Here is a 19,260-nt window from a genome sequence, read left to right as displayed (position 1 = left end):
CACACACACACACTCTACATAAGTAAATAAATAAATGTAAAAATTGTCAGCCAGGAGTTGCCAAATGCTTGACGGTGATAAGGATGGGAAAATATGTAGAACCACATAGTTGTCTATATATATGGAGCAGTTACTGTGTACCGGGCCCCATCATAAAGGGTTGCATGTGTGATCTCATAGGATAAATATACATATTTATATAAATATATATCCCCTCCCATATATATATATATATATATATACATATATATATATGCTATGATAAAGTTACGGAGTGTGGTATGTCCAGACACACCAACATGCAAGAACGGAGACAGTTAAAAATCAGCTTGTTTGGTGTTAAATAAAGTCTCACCCAGGGAAGAGAGAACTTACAGCAGGACGAAGACATTCTGCAAAGACACTAGCTGCAAACTCACTCCCTGGCGAGTGTGGTGTGCTTGGCGTGTGCGATAGCCCACTTGTCAAAGTGTCGGTGTGACATTTTGCATCAGGCGAGGCAGGGTGGGTTTTGCCATGGTAACAAACAACCAGTGTCCCTGGTGCTCTGCTCAGCGTCATGCCGATGCTCAGTCATGCTTCGCGTCCTCGGTGACTTGGCAAGGGGTCTAGTATACTGAGCCAGCCAGGATTCAGACTGGCAGAGGGGTCACTGTGCCGTGAGAACCCAGAGCAGGTAATACTGCCACATCTGGCTTGTAGGTTTTCTGATAGCCTGGTGTTCACCGCTCTGCTTCTGCTGATAGGTCTGATTCCCGTGGCCTCAGTTCAACCGGAAAACAAGCCTGGATCCTCCTCTGAGGGCTGGGTGGTTGTGTGGGATGAGCTAACGACCACTATGCATCTTAAACTGTTTCTCACACAAAGTTTTCAACTATGTACGTTTTTTTTTTCAAACTCTGAGGGGATCGATGATGGATTAAATCATTGATCTCTATTATTCATTCCAAACCCCCACGAGAGAATTATATCGAACCATTCTGCTGACATCAGGCTCTGACACATGACTTTCTATGGCTAACAACTTGAGAGCAGAAGTAAGATGTTTTTCCATTTCCCTTTTTCCCCCATAGGAGAATGGCAAGTCCCACGTGTGACTATTCATTCAGCCTGCCTCTTGCAGTGAGCAGGATACAGGCAGAGCTGCAGAGGACATGTCTTATGAATGGGAAATAAACCCTTGAGGTTTAAAGACCTCAGGTATGTTTGTTATTGCGGTAGAACATAGTCAAGGCAGACAGATACAGTATGGTTATCACTCTTTCTCAGGAGAAAGTCATGTCTGTTGTCCACGTTGTAGAATTAACTCTATACTTTAGAGGTTTCTGGAAGTCAAAATGATTTGGTTGGGTTGAGTTAACAGCACAGAGGTGAATCTTTCAAATGGGAACATGGCAGGTACCTCAAAATCTCATGAAACATCTACAAGAGGGCTTGGGAACAGTGAAGTATTGTTTTCGGATGCATACTGTTCATCCTGTCATCAGTGGCCTCAGAAGGGGTGAGGATAATCTACACTCATAGCAGACACTGTAGTGATGAATGTTGCTATTTATGGGAATGCAGAGTCCTTTCTTACTGGCTCCAGTATTCCTCATTATTTCAAATATCATCAATTTATAATTCACAGTAGGTGACCAGGGCAGAGGCCACTCTGGCTTGCGCACAGGCACCCATCAGTCAATATTTTCCACGTGGACTATTCAAAGCACCTTCAAAGGGGATCATTTGACATTCTGTGCAAACTTCAAAGTCCCTGGAAACAATGGAGCCGCTTGTGAGACTGGTCTTCTCCTTTGCCTCCCTGACAAAGCTTTGCCTCTTACTGTTTCACTGGGGTGGCCTCTGAGAAGGAAATGATCTGCCCTGGAGGGATTTGGTAAATAGGAAGGTCACTGTGTGGGAAGTAGCATTCCCATTCCCATTTTAGAGTTGAAGAAACTGAGGCAAGCCAGTGAATGATGCAATTGTGGGTCGAAATTGAGAGGGTACGGATGAGTAGGTCTATGACTGAGAGATACCATTTTTGAGAAATAAGCTGGATAAGTAATTGATATAACAGACAAGATCATAAATGGATGCAAGGGCATGGCTAACTCCTGGCTGTTAGCCGTTGTACAGGAGTGTGCACACATGTACACACAGAAATAATTCACGCGCTTTCCCCCAGCGACCCTCTTCTGGGTGGTTAGAAATTGTCAGGTTAGATTGCTTCCCTGGCGATCTGCTGTCAGCACTCACAGGAAGTAACGAAACTCCCCTGACTTCAGGCTGTGGTCATTAGAGTCACTGCAGCAGTTGACAGCATGTCCTAATGGACACTGCTGTTTCTGTGTAAGATAAGCATAGTCCGTGGCTGGGGCAGACTCAACTCCCTGGTCCCATGTGCCCTTGAGTTTGAATCCATGGTGTGTGTATTGTGTGACCATCACTAATGGCTTCTGGGCATTTATTTGTGGATCTCCCCATGGTCCATTTGGGGGAAAGAAAAGCAACAGTTTTCAGGAAAGTGTGTTTTAATAGTAAAATATTCTATCCAGTATTTTAATTTTTCAACCAAAATTACTGATACCTTTTTGAATTATGGAATTCTCTCAGCACCTTCTGAAATTTGAGAATTTGTTTTGTTTATATATGGGAATGTGTGTGTGTGTTCATGTGTGCAGGTGCTTGTGTGTGTGTGTGTGTGTGTGTGTGTGTGTGTGTGTGTGTGTGTGTGGTGTGTATAGAGGCATGAGGTCAACCCTGGGTGTCTTTTGTCAGGAGCCATTCACTTTTCCTTTGTAGACAGGGCCTCTCCTTGGGACCTAGCCGTTACGCTGAGCTGGTGATCCCGAAGAGCCTACTGTCCAACTTCCCAGCTCTGAGCTGACAAGCATGGATGATGACCCCTGGCTTCTTACATCACACTGGAGCTCCAGGGCAGGTCTTCATGGACCAGGCCTCTCTCCCAGCCCTTCCTCATGTTTACAGAGGTCATGTTCATCTCTTGCAGTGTTTTGCTTTTGGCAGAGGAGGTGGGACAATCCTGAGTCCTGGTGTGGACACTCCACAGTGTGAGCCCCACACAGGAGTGAGACCACAGGCTCTCCAGGGGTTGAAGACTGCAGACTTTACCCCATCCTGGGGCAGTGCCATGGGTTAATCCCCCACCAACGCTACTCCTGGGATAGCTGATACCAAGTAAATATCTTGGATAGATAGGTGGGTTGAGACTCACTCTGAAAGAACAAGGAGAGGCGGACTCCTCTATGTACAGAAGAGAGATTCTGACCTTCGAGACTTTCCTAGAGTCTCTAGAGACTCACCAGAGTGTGTATCCCTGCAGAGCTTTTCAGCCAAGTGCTTAGCATTTCAGATCTTACCATTTAACTTTTCCCCAAGATTAGGTAACTGGGCTTACAGCTCTTAAAAAGAACTAAACAACTGGATAATAATGGCCTTCCCAGGATGGAATAAATGTAGATTATCAAAACAAAAGGGAGAACTGAGACTTGGGCACTGTGAGGGCTCTGCCGGAGCACCAGGAAGAGCCTGTGAGAGCTGCTGTATCAGCCGTCAACCTTGTTATCCTCCAGACTCTGAATCTCATATCCTCTCCTATCAGAGCAGACTGGCATTTTGATTACAGCAAATAAAAACGGTTCTTGGAACTGAGATCCGGAGCATCAGGGTCTCCCAGGATGTTCTTATAGACAATATTTAATTTCGATTTCAGAACTGCCATACAGCAACACATCTTGTTTTAATATATGGTTGTTCCAAATCTCATCAGGGATTTTGAAGGGAATTGATTAGGTAGGGAAACCAACAAAGGAACCTTAAAGGAAAACTTTAAGGGAGAAAAGATGAGTGCATATTGATTGATGCCTGAACTTTACACATTTAAATACTAGTTCGTTGTTCTGGACACATTTCTCCACAGCACTGATGGTACCCAGAAACGAGCTGAGGGAGTTAGCATCAGCATCAGCCTCTTGGGCCCCAGAGACCTGCCTTGCAAGAGGCGACTTGACCTCAGCAGCGTCATCTTGGCCTTGAAACCTCTCTTCTCTTCCTCAGCCTTAAATCAGGAGCCGGGGCAGACTTTATCTCAAAACTCTCAAGCTCTGTGGTGGTGTGAGTTTTGCTTACACACAGTCTTTCCACATGAGTACATCAAGAGGGGGTGGAACAGCGCTCTTCGCCCATCTCCAGAGCTTGCCAGCCTCCCTGGTAACCCAAACAGCAATTTCTGTTTCCTGGTGTACACATTGCCCTTTGCTACCCATGAGGAACTGCTCCTGGAGGCCTTGGGGCTACCTATAACCATAGGTATTCAAGTCCTCATAAATATATTAACACATGTGGTGGTTAGAAAGAAAATGGCCCCCAAAGGGAGTGGCACTATTGGGAGGTGTGGCTTTGTTGGAGTAGGTGTGGTCTTGTTGGAGGAAGTGTGTCACTGTAGAGGCGGGCTTTGAGGTCTTTTGCTTAAGCTTCACTCAGTGTCATAGTGGACTTCCTGTTGGCTGCCTATCAAGATGTAGGACTCTCGGCTCCAGTACCCCCTGCCTGTACGCCACCCTGTCATGATGATAATGGACTGAACCAATGAAACTTTAGGCGAGCCCCCTCAATTAAATGTTCTCCTTTATAAGAGTTGCTGTGGTCATGGTTTCTCTTCGCAGCAATAGAAACCCTAAGACAACATACAAACATATTTTGGTATAGAATTTGCATAGAACCCTATACATATCTTGCCATATGTTAAATATTCTCTAAACTGCTTATAATATCTCCCATAATGCCAATGGCACAGAAATAGCATCTGTACTGTATCGTGTGTAATAATGCCAAAAATTAGTTTCTATAGATTCAGGACAGATGCAATTTTTTCTCCTCAAATATTTTTAGTCACTGTGTGTTGACTCGTTAGATTGCAGGACCTGCGGACATGGAAGGGCTGACGTGGGGTGGTTTCTAGTTAGCTCCTTCCTGTGCTCCATTTTCTCCAGTTCTCCGTGCAGTGTTTAAACCTCCTGTGAGCTGTCTTTGCTGGGGAAAAAAAAAATCACAGACGGAAAGAGAAGCGAAAGACTGAAGGGCTGAAAAGAGATCTTACCAACTGCGCAGAGTTAACCTTGTTTGAATGTGTGCGTGTGTGTGTGTGTGTGTGTGTGTGTGTGTGCATGCATGTGTGTGTGCGTGCATGTGTGTGTGCGTGCGTGTGTGTGCGTGTGTGCCTGTGCGTGCGTGTGTGTGCGTGTGTGCGTGCATGTGTGTGCGTGCATATGTGTGCGTGCGTGTGCGTGTGTGCACATGTGTGTGTGCGTGTGCGTGTGTGTGTGCATGCGTGTGTATGTGTGTGTGCGCGTGTGTGCCCGTGCGTGCCTGTGCGTGCCCCGGCATTCATGGCACAGATGTGGAACAACCTCTGGTGCTTGTCCTTATCGTCTATCTTGTTTGAGACAAGGTCTCTTTGTTGTTTTTCTGCTGTGTGCGCTAGGCTAGCTAGTCCGAGAGAGTCAGGGAATTCTCCTCTCATCTCCCACGTGGCTTTAGGAGCACTGGGATTAACAATGCATACCCCACAGCCTGCTTTGTGTATTTTCTGAAGATCTGAACTCAGGTCCTCACACTCGCATGGAAACACTTCACCACCCTGAGCCATGGTGCTCATAGCTCTATTAGAAAGACTCCTGTTCCAGAGAGATTGCTTAGTGGGAAAGGTGTCCGCTACCAAGCTTGATACCCTGAGTCCTATGCTCTGGGACCTATACAGCAGAAGGAGAGCAGTAACACCTACAAGTTGTCCTCTCATCTCTACGCTTAGGCTGTGGCATACACACGGCCCCTCCCAATCAATCAATCGTCAATCAATCAAAAACATAATACATTTGTTTTTGAAAAACTAAGAGTCTTTATCTTTTGTAGAAAAGGACTCAGCTGTTTGTAGTTGAAATCCTGCAACATTGGGGAATATTAAAGTGAAGGAACGTGTTTGGTTCTGAATTGACAAGTATCAGAACCAAATGACAGGTACCCAGGGATTCATGATTGGTTTATTTATTTATTTTTCTATCAGTTGTACGGTTTTCAGAATAAAAAGTATAAAACCTAAACCCAAAGAGGCTTAGTGGATGTTTGTGCCACAGAGGTACACAGTGGTGGTGGTGGGGCAGGCTGCATGTCATAGCTGCATAATCACTGGGGGTAAATATGGAAGTTCAATCAGAAGGCTACAGTGAGGCATTGGCTGGCCCGGGGCCCAGCGCTGGGTGGCTGTCATCTAGCTGCGAGGCCCATTTGCCCTCTATAAATAACAGTCTGGATGAATGCTCTACTATTTTAATGCACATTTACCACAGCTGCTCAGCGTGTTTGTTTACGTAGCTAAGAAACCTTCTGTAAACATCACTACCTCAAAATTGCCCATGTGTCGGGGACATAAAGGCCCCTTCAAAAATACATTTGCAGATGACATACAGCCAGCTCTGGGGTGTCTGGGTGGCTGATGCCAGAATTTTCCAGGGTTTGATTTATGTTCAAAAATAGAATCACATGACTGGAAGGTTCCCGAGAGGTCGCCACAGTCACCCCTCTGACTGAAGGCAGGACCAGGACACAACAGTCCTTGGAGAATGTGTGCCTGTGCTTTATGGTGTCAGTCTGACTAATGGGATCCCTTCAAGGTGCTGAGGATAGACAAGGCTTGCTTCCTGCCTCCAGGAGCCTTTCTTTCTTTCTTTCTTTCTTTCTTTCTTTCTTTCTTTCTTTCTTTCTTTCTTTCTTTCTCTCTCTCTCTCTCTCTCTCTCTCTCTCTCTCTCTCTCTCCTTCCTTCCTTCCTTCCTTCCTTCCTTCCTTCCTTCCTTCTTTCTTTCTTTCTTTCTTTCTTTCTTTCTTTCTTTCTTTCTTTCTTTCTTTCTGAACCTCTCTTTTTTTTTTTTTTTTTTTTTTTTCCGGTTTTTCGAGGCAGGGTTTCTCTGTGTAGTTTTGCGCCTTTCCTGGAACTCACTTGGTAGCCCAGGCTGGCCTCGAACTCACACTGAACCTCTCTTTTAAGGCAGGTTCTCCTGTATTCCATGCTGGCCTGGGATTAACTCAGTCTCTGTGGATGACCTTGAACATCTGATCTTTCTGTCTCCACTGATGGAGAGTTGGGATCATAGGCATGTGACACAACTCCCAGTTTTCTGTGATGCTGAGGATCCAGCCCAGAGTCTCTAGTGTGACGGGCAAGTGGGCCACAACCCATGACCCTTGATTTCATTTTCTACGATGGAATTAGAGTAACCACGGCCTGTGCTGCTCCCTGTTGCCTGTCCCACTAGCTGAGCTCCCAGCAGACCCCAGACCTCAGTGCTCACATCACTGCAAGACGACTCAGGTCTCTGGAATATGCTGTTGTCAGGGTCGCCAGGAGCCTATGATGTGCATGATGGAAAGGGCATGTGGATGGTCCGAGTGCAGAGAATAAGTGACTGTGGCATGCTCTGCCACAAACGGGACATCCATATCACCCCCCCGGGGGGGGTGTGTGGGATATTCTGGAAGAGGGGGTGGAAAGATTGTAGGAGCCAGAAGTCAGGAAGGACAGCTGTGAAACTGTCTTCTGGACATGACAGCACTGTTACAGCCATGAACTCACAGCTGCTGTGGTTGCCTGCACAAGACCTGTGCAGGATCAAGCCAGCCAGCAGTCCAGCACAGATGGGGGGGGGGGGCTCACAAGCGCCTTCTCCAGTTAAGGAGCTGTTGGCAATTGATGGTGCCTGGGGCAGACACAGCCTGTTTCTGTTGTTGTTGTTCTTTTGTTTTCTTTTTCTTTTTCTTTTTTTTCCAGGGCTGTGGACTCTTTCATGCTTCAGTGGATAGAGCACTGACTAGACAAAATGTTAGGAGGAGGAGGTTGTGGTAGGGGCTGATCCAGGAGTTGGAGCAGGAGAGTGGGCATTAGCTATGATTGAAATATATCATATGCATGCATGAAATTCCAAGGGAAAAATAAGAAAAAAGACAGGCACGTTGAGCCCTGATGGAGTGTGATTCTGCTAATGCAGACTCATTAATGTAGACCCCTGGACACAACCGTTCACTGTCAATGAAGACAGGCTTTTATAAAATTTTCAAAATTATTATTTTTTTCCCTGCATGTATGTCTGTGCATCACGTGTGTAGAGTGTACTTGGAGGCCAGAAGAGGACATTGGATTCCCTGGAACTGGAGTTACAGATGGTTGTGAGCTACTATGTGGGTATTGGGAATTGAACTTGGGTCGTATGGAAGAGCAGCCAGTGCTCTTAACCGCTGGGCCTCCCTGGCCCAGTGGGGACAGTTTTGAGAGACGTCACTCAGGCTCCTGGATTGCAGCCCTGCTGTTCAGCAGATAATCAGATCCTTACCTCAATTCGCTTTCCTCCAGTTTGCACAGTTTTCTTTTTCTGTGGCTTTGAGACATTGAAACCTTTTTTTCTCCTTCCTTAAAATTTCCCCTGTCTTCTATTGCCTGTGAATCCCAATGTGGTCTTCATTTTCAAAGACTATGTCCCGCTGAAGTTTCAGAAATCACTTATGGGGCGGGAGTTGTGGGGGATACAGAACTGTATGAAACCCGTGTGGAAAGGACCAAGACATGTATGTCCAGCTTCCAAACACCCCTAGAATGTTCTAGAACACCCTTCCTCTACTAACCAGAAATTAGGAAATTCTATCTATCTATCTATCTATCTATCTATCTTATAAAATATCTATAATATATTATATAATATATCTACACTATATAATAGAATATATTTGCAATATATTATATGATATATTTAAAATATACTAAATAGCATATCCACAATGTATTATAATATGATATATTAAAATATATATTTAAAAAGAAAATCAGTAGTGTTGTGTTTTCTCAGGAGTGGTAGAGAGTTTGATTCTTTTTGCTGGCAACCACCCAGGTGTGGCTAAGAACTCTCAGAAAGGCAAGAGTGCTCCTAGGCAACTATCACTGTTAATTATCCTAAAAAGGATGTTTCTCACTGCAGATAGTCTTGTTCCACACAAGCTGTCATCAGAAAGACAAGGTCTGCCCTGGGGACAGTGCAAAAATGATTTTCTTGCTCAGATTCATTTATATTTTGAGGTTGGAGGGAGTGTGGAGCTCGGCTGCTGTTGCTGGAGATGGGGTTTGCACTGGGAGCTAGAGGCTTGGATTCTTGTGTACACAGACCAGGAAAAGGAATATTCCCCTGGGACCATCCCCAAGTCTGCCCAGAGGGAAGGAACACTGGGATGGTCAGTCAGCACATGCTGTGGGAGCTGTCTCTGCAGACACCACTAGGGGGATTCTGAGTCGGGGTTCTGCCAGGGTGGAGAGGCTCAGGTCTGTCTGAAAGTGCCAGAGTTCCCTATTCAAGGGCACCATGCTCTCTCATTTCTCTCCTCACCGTCCTTGTTACTTCCCTCTCCTCTTCTACCTCATTCTCTTCCTCCTCTTCTCCTCATCTGGTCCCTCCTCCCCTTCCTCCTTCCATTCCTCGTCTTTCTTCCCTTTCCTCTTCTCCCCCTCCTCCCCCTCCTCCTCCCCTTCTTTCCTTTTCCTCTCCTTTCCCTCCTCCCCTTCCTCCTCTCCCTTTCCCCTCTGCTCCAATCGATTATTACCCCAGAAGAACATCGAGGAGCCGGTAGCCCCGCTGCTCTCTGCAGTTCCTATTTAGAGTTTCACACCAGCCAGCCAATGTTCCAGTTCAAAATACAGTCTGAAGTCTTTTAGGAACCAAGAGCTTGTGACTCAGAAGTCAGCAATAGTCTTTCCCATCCCAGTGCTGGAGAGCTGCTCCCCCGAGAGAGTCAATTTCTCACTTCTTTCTGCAGACCAAACTTCTAGGCCTGTGCCTGGCTCCCGAGATGTGAGATAAACGCAAAGCTGTCTCATATCCAGAGGGCATCGATTCCAGGACTCCTAAAGATGCCAGATCTTCAGATGCTGAAGTCCCTCTTACAAAATAGTTGTGTTTGCATAGATACTACACTCATCCACATGCTTTAGATTGCTTATAATACCTAATACAGTGCAAATGTTGTATAAATATTTATACTGTATTATTTAGGAAATAATGGCAAGAAACAGGAAAGCATTCAATAACAGATGCTTTACAAATGTGTCGGATCCATGACTGGTGGAATTCATGAATGTGGGTTCCTTAGACACGGACGGCCAAGTGGATATTGTTATTCTTTAAAAATCCTTTTGTTCTGTGGAAAGAGAAGTGATGGACCACAGAGACTCACATTCTCAGTTTGCTGAAATGTAAAAGCTTACTGGAAAAGTTTCCCTCTCCCCCATAAGGACGACTTGGTAGGAATCCTGACTTTGCCTCCTGTTGGTGCAAGGAGACAGGGAGACAGATGCAAGGGACCAGGGACTTCCCTTTGGAAAAGGGTACCAGGTTAAGAAAGACAGAGACCAGTTCACAGAGTATACATTTCCACATGACACCGACCAACCTAGAGTTTCAAGCTGGAGGCTTCCAAACACAGGACAGATTGTGGTGGTCGGGGGGAAGGGACCCGGACTGTGTAGCAACAACTCAGAACTATGAAGAGTTGGTGAATGGGATTGGAGTTATACACTTCCTGGGAGGCCTGCAGCTCTGCTCAGGCTTTTGACTTGCAGCATACTGTCAGTATGTGTGGACAGAACCGACTTTGCTCTCAGAATGTGAAGCATGTGTGAAATTTAGGTTCTTAAACCCTGAGAACAGGCCACCAACATATTCATGACTAGTGCTGATGACAAAAGGTCTGTAGGATTACGAGGAACCAGTCTTTAGTTCTTTAGTGTGATGTATGCTGAGCGCTAGGTGGGTCAAGTGTGGAGAGACACTTAACACTTCTAGGGGTTTTAGGAAGGACGGCCAAAGAAGGGGCAAAAATAGCAGTTTATTAAGCTATTTTTTTTCTTATTTTTTGAAAAGCCTAACTCTCCTCCTTTGTCTTGCCAACACAAAACTGCAAATATTTAAAGGAGAAATGCTCTAAAATCATTCAAAATAAACTTTGGACACAGATCGAAATCTAATTTCATTAAGTATTTGGAAATTTAAAGTGCATTAAAAATCATCATTAATTTGCTTTTAAAATGGCTTTTAAAAAAGCAAATGGGGGCTGGAGAGGTGCTCAGCAGTTTAGAGCACTGGCTGCCCTTGCAGAGGAGCCTGGTTAGGTTTCCCAGCACCTACATGGTGCCTCACAACTGCTTTGTAACTCTGGTTATAGGGAATTCGATGCCCTCTTCTGGCCTCCGTGGGCACCAGGCATGTACATGGTGCACATACATACATGCAGGCAAAACACTCATACACATAAAATAAAAGAAACAAATCATAAAATTGAAAACTGAAATGGCTAGAGGTCTCAGAGCATGTACTTAAGGTTATAGGACACATAGGCATAGCATTTCACATCAGAGAATTTCAACTGAATGCATTTCTAACAGGATGGAACTGGTCTTACCTGTGGCTTCCACCATTCCTTCCAGGATGACCACAATCTCCAGTTCCTCTTTAGGTAGCTGGGCTTTGGAGATCTCCCAGAAGGGACTCTGTTGGTTAATTTCATGGCTAATGATCAGTGGTGACACTAGAAAGAGTCGGTCATCCCCAGTGTAGTACCCTACGTTGATGTCTGTCTGGTTGAGGGGGATGAACTCCCCCTCTGAAGTCTGTTTGGACTTGATCAACTTGGCTCTGATGGAAGCCTCCACGATGTGGGAATTCCTCAGGTCACCTACCCGGAACATCAGGCAGAGTTTCCCGTCCCGCATGGAGATCACCGCGTGGGTGGAGAAGACCAGGGTCTCTGCCCTCTTCTTGGGTTGGGATATTTTCACAAACATACATCCTACCATGAATGCGTTGACGATGGACCCCAACACAGATTGGATTAAGAGGAGAATAATTCCCTCGGGGCACTTGTCCGTGATGACCCGGTAGCCATAACCAATGGTGGTTTCTGTCTCTATTGAGAATAAAAAAGCAGAGACAAACCCATTGAGGTTGGTAACACAGGGAGTCCAGGAGGGGTCCTCCATGTGGTCCATATCTCCCCGGATGTATGCAATTAGCCACCAGATCATCCCAAAGAAGAGCCACGTCACTGTGTAGACCATGACAAAGATTAACAGGTTGAATCTCCACTTTAGGTCCACGAGGGTGGTGAAGATATCCGTCAGGTATCGGTAGGTCTCCCTCACGTTGCCGTGGTGGACGTTGCACTTCCCATCCTTCCTCACATACCTCTGGATTTTCCTTTTGGTCCTGTCTCGGCTAATGTGCCTTGGCAGGTCATCCCTGGCTTGCTTAGGCAACTTTGGCTGGTGAATGGCCACTGGGCTTTCCACATCCTGGTCCATGGAATCGCCTTCCAGGACATTTGCTGGCAGTTTGAAGAAAAGAAAAGAGAGTCCAAATGAAATGCTGTTTTTTTTTTTTTTTAAAAGCTAATGAAATCACACACTTAATCTATGGCAGGAAACTCAAATACCACTTTTGCACTTATGAACTAGGTTGACAGAACCATTTTTACTCAGCTCCATCTGGACAGGTCCTCAGTTGACTTGCACTGCTGTGGGCTGAGAACTAGCATGCACAAGTCCTTTGTCACCCAGCACACCAGGATGAAGCTCAGTGCTGCCAGGAGCTTCCACTGCCCCTGCTCCCATGGCCGGATGTCTCCTGACTCTATCTGAGATGTTAAAGCACGGGAGAGAGAGAGTCAGCAGGCTCCTTATAGAAGGCATCTTGGGATTCAGACATACTGGCTCTGTCACTCACCAGTATGAATGTCACATGCTTTTATGAACTAAACAGTGATGTTCCCAGACACACAGGTGAAGCCTGAACCTTCAGGATGACTGTCTTTAGGGACTGAAGCTCCTGGTAGTTAGTTAATTACCGTGGAAACGCATCTCTGAGTATGTCTTTAAGAATGTTTCCAGAAAGATTCAACTGAGAAGCAGAGATCTGCCCTGAATGTGGGCACCATTCTCAGGGACTGAGACCCACACTGAACGAAAAGGAGAAAGGACAAGCAAGCAAGCAAGCATCAGCGTTTGTTCCCTGTTTTCTGAGGGGGAGTCAACGTCACCAGCCACCTCACATTCCTGCCACCGTGCCTCCAAACTTTGAGCCAAAAAACCCTTCCATCCTGATGTTGCCTTTCTCAGCTGGTGTGTCACAGCAGAGAGAAAAGTTACAAATACAAGCCTTCGAGGAGATGGTTACAGGTTGAGCGGGGCCGAATCTAATACAACCCATGTCTTTAGAAGATGAGACACGGGAACGCACGGGAACCAGTGGAAGGTCACATAGAGTGAAAGACACCATCTCAGAGAGAGAAGGAGGGAGGGAGGGAGGGAGGGCGGGAGAGAGAGAGAGGGAGAGAGAGAGATTTCCAAAAACCAGCCCTGCTTGAACTTCCAGCCTCCAAAACAGAATGGTAAGACAATGAATATCTACTGTCTGTTACACCAACTTGAACTGACAAATACACTATTCACATCTTTAATTTCTCTGTTTGCAAAATGCCCATTGGACCAACTCGTGGGGTCATTACAAGGGAAAATGAAACCTCACAGGTGACATCGGCCAACATGCTATGTCATTAAATGCCTCGTTGTAATAAACTGCTTCTTTATTACTCTTTATATTTAGGGTAAGAATTTTGAACAAGTTCTTTAAAGTACTGCTCAAGTTTCAGGGCTTAAACACTTTCCTAAGAAGGGTGCATGCCTTATACTTTAATGGTTGATTCAATGCCAAGGTTAAAAAAGAAGCGTGGAGAAATGTTCTCTCTCTGTGTATTCACACATTTGGTTTGCTTTCTGCTTCAGCTTTGAGCATCTGTACCTTGGCATGTGGAGTTATTTCTTTCTGATGGCCTTTGTGAAGAATGCACCAGTTAGCAACGCATTAGGAAAGCTCTCTTAGTTGCTGAGTGCAAAGGGAATTTTAGAACGGGCTCTGCTATTAAATGCATAGAAACCGCTGTCTGCAATGACTTGTTTAGCCAGTGATTTCAGAGCTGCTGAAAGTTTTATGAGCAGTTTCTTCCCCCAGGCTTTCACTCTGGTCCTTCAGTTGAGCTAGGCATTTGCTCAGTGGTGGCTGAGTTTTCCTCTTGGTTCAAGGAGAAGTGAGGTCTAGGGAGAAACCATCACTTATTTAAATAAGAAAACAGGGCTGGGACTTTCAAGGTACTCTCTTAACTTATGAATCAGTCTTGCTTGTGGTTGGTGAGTCGCCTTTAAAATTGATTGCATGGATCTGTTTTTCGGTTTCTACCCAAGGAAGCATGCAATCTATAGAGCGTACTGTGTGATTTGAGAGCCTTGTCCTATAGATCATTGGCCTCAATGAGCCTTCAATTTGTAAGCAAGAAAATTTACTCCCCCGACCACCATCAGAATTGATGCAGGGGCTGGAATGGAGAAGTAGGGAGGGACCGCAGGTGGGAGAGATATGTGGGTGGAGGGCCCCGCCCCTGTCCCCTGCCACAGCCTTTATATAGGAGGATGCTTTTGGTCCTGGGTGGTTCCCCTCAGCTCTTTTTGCTCGGCTTTCCTCAGTGGCCTCTAAATAGGATTCCATCTGGTTGACTACTGAGATCAAACTGTGGCAGTCAGGGAAGGCTTTGCAAGCTCAGAGGGCCCCCAGCAGGCCGGAAGCATACTGAAGTCTGGACCTCTGGCAGGCTGTGTGGTGCATGGCCACTCTGAACCTCTATTTCTCTGAGTCCTGAAGTGGAAGGAGAGGGCTTGTATGTTAGCTACCTCTCAGCAGCCTTCTGGGTATTTCTACTTTGATACAATGAAGGGAATGAGTCCCCCGTTGGAAGCTCTTTCCCCTAGTTTTTGATTTGGCGGCTCTGCTCCAGCACCAGGTGCTCATCGTGAACTGAGGGGCCTCTCTGAGAGGCTGGGGAGTTGATGATGCTCTGAGGTTGTCGGCTGACTCCTTGGGGTGAGGACCACATTCCCATCCTCTTTGCATCCCAGGCTCAGAAGGATAGAGATCACAGTAAGGTGACCAATGACAGACAAACTCTGGTCCTCAGATTTTACCTTTTGTTTTAGTCATTTTTCTCATCACTGTGACAAAACACCCCACAAAAGCAGCTCAAGAGAGGAAGGTTTTGTTTTGTTTTGTTTTGTTTTGTTTTGGCTCGGAGGAAGGCATGGCGGCAGGAGCCCGTGGCCACTGATGGCACTGTCATCAGGAAGCAGAGAGGTGAGTGATTATGTTAGTTCCTTTCTCCCTTTCGTGGAGTCTCACGTTAGCTGCTTTCTTGCTTTTATGACTCAAGCCCATGAGATGGTGTTGTCTAGATTTAGGATGGGTGTTTTGTTAACCAAGTCCAGAAATCCCAGAGGTTTGTCTTCTGACTGGTCCTAGATTCTGTCAAGTTGAAAGGATCACTCCTACTGAAAGCTCAGTGTGCATTTTCTTCCGATCCCCTCACTGTGTTCTCAACACCTTTGTCATAAACACTAGACCATAGACTAGAGTGTTTACAGAGTGAGAACCCTGATGACTAGACCAAGCTCAAACACATGGGATTTGAGAGAGCTAACAAACAAACACCATGACCAGCAAAGATAAGGAGCCACAGCTACTGAAGACCTAAATCCATCCAGTAGATTCAGTTGTTTGTGGTTAAATTAAAACCCATTCACTTGGGAGGTTTCACTTAGCCCCATTCATTTGATAGCACCTCAGTGATTAGATGATGGTGAGAGTCACCGGGGTGTCTTCTCAGGAACTTTCAAAGCCGCATTAGATGCTGCAGATACCCAATGGATAACTGAAGTGGGACAGAAGGCTTGAGTTCTCTATGACATCATTCTGTGTGCTCTGACCAGACTCTACTGTGCCCTGTGCACAGATGTGCTCATCATTTGAGAAATGTCCTCGCGGAGGCTATAACTCAAGGCCCACCAAGAACAAGGCTAAGATGTTTGTGTGTCAGAGAAAAAAAAAACTGTTTAAATCATGTCCATAGTTCATTGATAAGGACGAACATTGGGTGCCTCGTGCCCAGGTCAAGGAAGGCTTCCTGTGGGGACAGTCCGGTCACTGCTGCTCAGTGCTGCCTCCTTCTGGCTTGAGTCAGACAGTTCCCGCTGCGGTCCCAATAAAGACACTCTGCCTTGTTGGTCATATGAGGCTTGGCTTCATTTCTATTTCTGTACTACAGAGTCCTGCCATTCTGTCAAGGTGGCCTCAGTGATGGAGTCATGCCCCATCTAGAGTCTCAGGATCAAGGTTTAAACAGTAGGCAAAGCCCCCTCTTAGATCTTTGCCTCTTCTATGTGGGGGGTGGGGTAATACAGAAGTCAAGAGGTGAAGGAACCTGGGTCCCAAACAGTGTGGGGACCTGCCTGTGGTGATATTTTATCTGTGTCCCCCAATAAAGTTTATCTGAGGATCAGAGGAAGAAGCCAGCCACTATATTAAACATAGAAGTCAGGCAGTGGTAGCACACACCTTTAATCCTATCACCCAGGAGGCAGGGATTTGTCTGGATCTCTGTGAGTTCAAAGGTGCTGGGGCCTTTAGGACACGTGGTTTTGCTGGAGGAAGTACATGACTGGGGATAGGGTGGAGTTGGAGTTTGGGTAGTCTGGTTCACTTCATCTTTTCTCTCTAGGCTTCCTATGTGTGGATGAAATATGATCACCTGCTTCCTGACCGCCAGCCTCAGTGTCTGCTGCCGAGGGGTGGGCCTGCAGGAACTTGCTGTGCCTGTGATTGCGTGTGTGTGTGTGTGTGTGTGTGTGTGTGTGTGTGTGTGTGTGTGTGTATCTGTGGATCTTACAGTGAGTGTCGGGAGAGGACAGGCACACTGTTCCCATCCAGTTGACCCAGTTTCAGAAGTTCAGACAGTGACCTCAGCCTGTTGACATGTGGGCTCCTTTTCTGTTGAGCATGCCTTGCGAGATGAAAAGATAGACGCCTCACAGAACGGGAGACGATATGTCCCAACCACGAGCTCCACAGGGCATTGGTAACTAGGAGATGTGAGGAACTTCTCAGCAGAGACAGGCAGACTCTGGAGAGGGTTTCCTAAGGAAAGTGCACCAGTGGCCAGCAGGCCCATGAACTACACTCAGCATTGCTAGGCATTAGGAAAATGCAAATCAAAACCATAATTAGATGCCAATTCATACACACTACAAAGGCCATCATAAAAAAAGGAAGAAAATGGAAAAATACGAGTATTTATGAGCCTGGATACATTGCTGATAGGGTAGGAAGAGCATGCAGCCATCATGGATGACAGTGTGTCAGTTGCTCAAAAAGATAAACACAATGGAGCTGGAGAGATGGCTCCGCAGAGGAGTGGCTGAGTCCGGGCTGGTGAGGGCTAGAGGCAGAAGAGCCTCGGCAGGAAGCAGGGTAGGTACTGCCATACGGGTGCTGCCCAGCAAACAGCGTTCAGGAGTTTCATCCAGCACATGCTGGGGACAGCAATGGCCCACATGAACTGAGAAGAGATTCTTCCTCCCTTGTATGTCACAGTGAGTTCTAGACAGATCGATTCAAATGAAAAATAGAAAACTACAGCCGTGAGTGCAGAATATGTTATTTTCCCAAGTAGCACCAGGAGCTGAGAAGGCCCCTTTAAAGCCATGCTAGGAATCCAGGAGCTTCATTAAAAGACGGATATTTTTGGCAACATAAAAATTTAAATGTCTGTTAAAAAATATAAGAGGACAAATCCAGAAAAACATCTACAAAGTGCAGTATGCATGCTCCCACCTATGAAGGCACAGACAGTCTGCCAGAAAGGTGGATGAGGTGTTTCTGAGAGAAGAAATACAGAGTCAGAAAGTGCGGGGCGTGCTGGTCAACCACAGTGAAGCAAAAGCAATGCAAATGAAATAACATTTAAAAAAGCAAACACAGGGCTGGAGAGATGGCTCAGAGGTTAAGAGCACTGGCTGCTCTTCCAGAGGACCCGGGTTCAATTCCCAGCACCCGCACGACAGTTCACAACTGTCTGTAGCTCCAGTTCCAGGGGATCTGGCATCCTCACACAGACATATATGCAGGCAAAACCCCAAAGTACATAAAAAATGAATGAATGTAAAAAAAGCAAACAAACCAAGATCAACAGTAAGTAAGTATGTCAACCCAATGTGCCACCAGTGCTCACTAGATGCACTGTTCCCAACAGCACCAACAGAGTGTTATGTGGCTGTATCTAATATCACTCATACGTTGCAGGCTTCTAGGGTCTGCGACTGGTCATCTTTCCAAGGTGGCCGATATTTAAAGTCCCTACCGCGGCCTCCCAGAATGCTGTCACTGTTCCTTAGTCTTGCTTTTCCATGGTTCTCTCCACTTCCAGCGCAGGAGACATGACCCTTCGGCCTCGGCAGGAGGACCTGGCTCGTGCCGCAGGCCTGCAGCACTGTGCCTGAATGAGGGGCGTGTGTTCATTGGCTTAGCCAACGGTCCATGCCGCAGCGCTGAGCGAAAAGCAGAACCCAAAACGTGCGCCCACTTTGCATGTGTTGCCTGCTTACAATAGCTCGTGTGTGTTTGTGAATGTGTGTTGTATGTACATAGAAAAACCGCTCTCCAAAATATGAATTTTGATCCATTTCTGAGCTGTAAGTTTGTGTGGGTGTTTTTACTTTCTCTTTCAATTTTTCTATATTTAAATCTTTCCCTTAATATGTTTCACTTAAAAATATCAGTGGGAAACATCATGTTTGCTCTGATTTTATTGTCTCAAACATGTCTTGTATAAGATACCAAGACAACTCATTGGATTTGGCAATTGGGACTCACTGGTGTGGGTTGAACAGTGTCTTCCCCACATTTATGCCCACTCTACGCCTGGAAATGTGATCTTGCTCAGTAAAGGGTCTTTGGGGAATTAATTAGCTCAAGGGACAAGCTGAGGTTGTATTGGGTGAGGTCAGAACCTACACCCGATTAGACACCTCATGAGGGATGGAGCACACCAGACGGACAGAGCTGGTTTCTTGATGAGAAGGTAGAGAGCAATCAGACTGATGTTACTACAAGCCAGTACTAAGAACATCCGACTCCTCCTTTCAGCCTGCAGACAGAAAAGGCTCTGCTTATACCTTGACTTTGAACTCTGGCCCCCAGGACTCTGGGTTTCTGTCTTTAGATGTCTCAGTTCATGTCACTTTTGTTGTGGTCTTCCCAGAAAGCCAACACAAGGAGGTATCTATGGAGTGGGAG

At 46.1% G+C, this 19,260-nt stretch overlaps 1 protein-coding gene across 1 annotated transcript in view; it reads right to left on the bottom strand.

Annotated features, from left to right (window-relative positions):
- Nucleotides 1-15,126, bottom strand: part of Kcnj6 (potassium inwardly rectifying channel subfamily J member 6) — a 76,343-nt gene extending 61,217 nt beyond the window's left edge. Inside the window, exons 1-2 of the mRNA XM_059277567.1 lie at nt 15,102-15,126; nt 11,495-12,415 (exon numbers count right to left, since the gene is read on the bottom strand). Of these exons, the coding sequence (XP_059133550.1) occupies nt 11,495-12,415; nt 15,102-15,126 (946 nt within the window). The remainder of the gene's footprint in view (nt 1-11,494; nt 12,416-15,101) is intronic.
- Between the last annotated feature and the right edge of the window lie 4,134 nt (nt 15,127-19,260).

The sequence above is a fragment of the Peromyscus eremicus genome, chromosome 12, assembly GCF_949786415.1.
Source record: "Peromyscus eremicus chromosome 12, PerEre_H2_v1, whole genome shotgun sequence".
NCBI classification, from domain to species: domain Eukaryota; kingdom Metazoa; phylum Chordata; class Mammalia; order Rodentia; family Cricetidae; genus Peromyscus; species Peromyscus eremicus.
The sequence above is the reverse complement of the archived record's forward strand: the minus strand, read 5'-3'. Positions and strand labels throughout refer to the sequence as shown.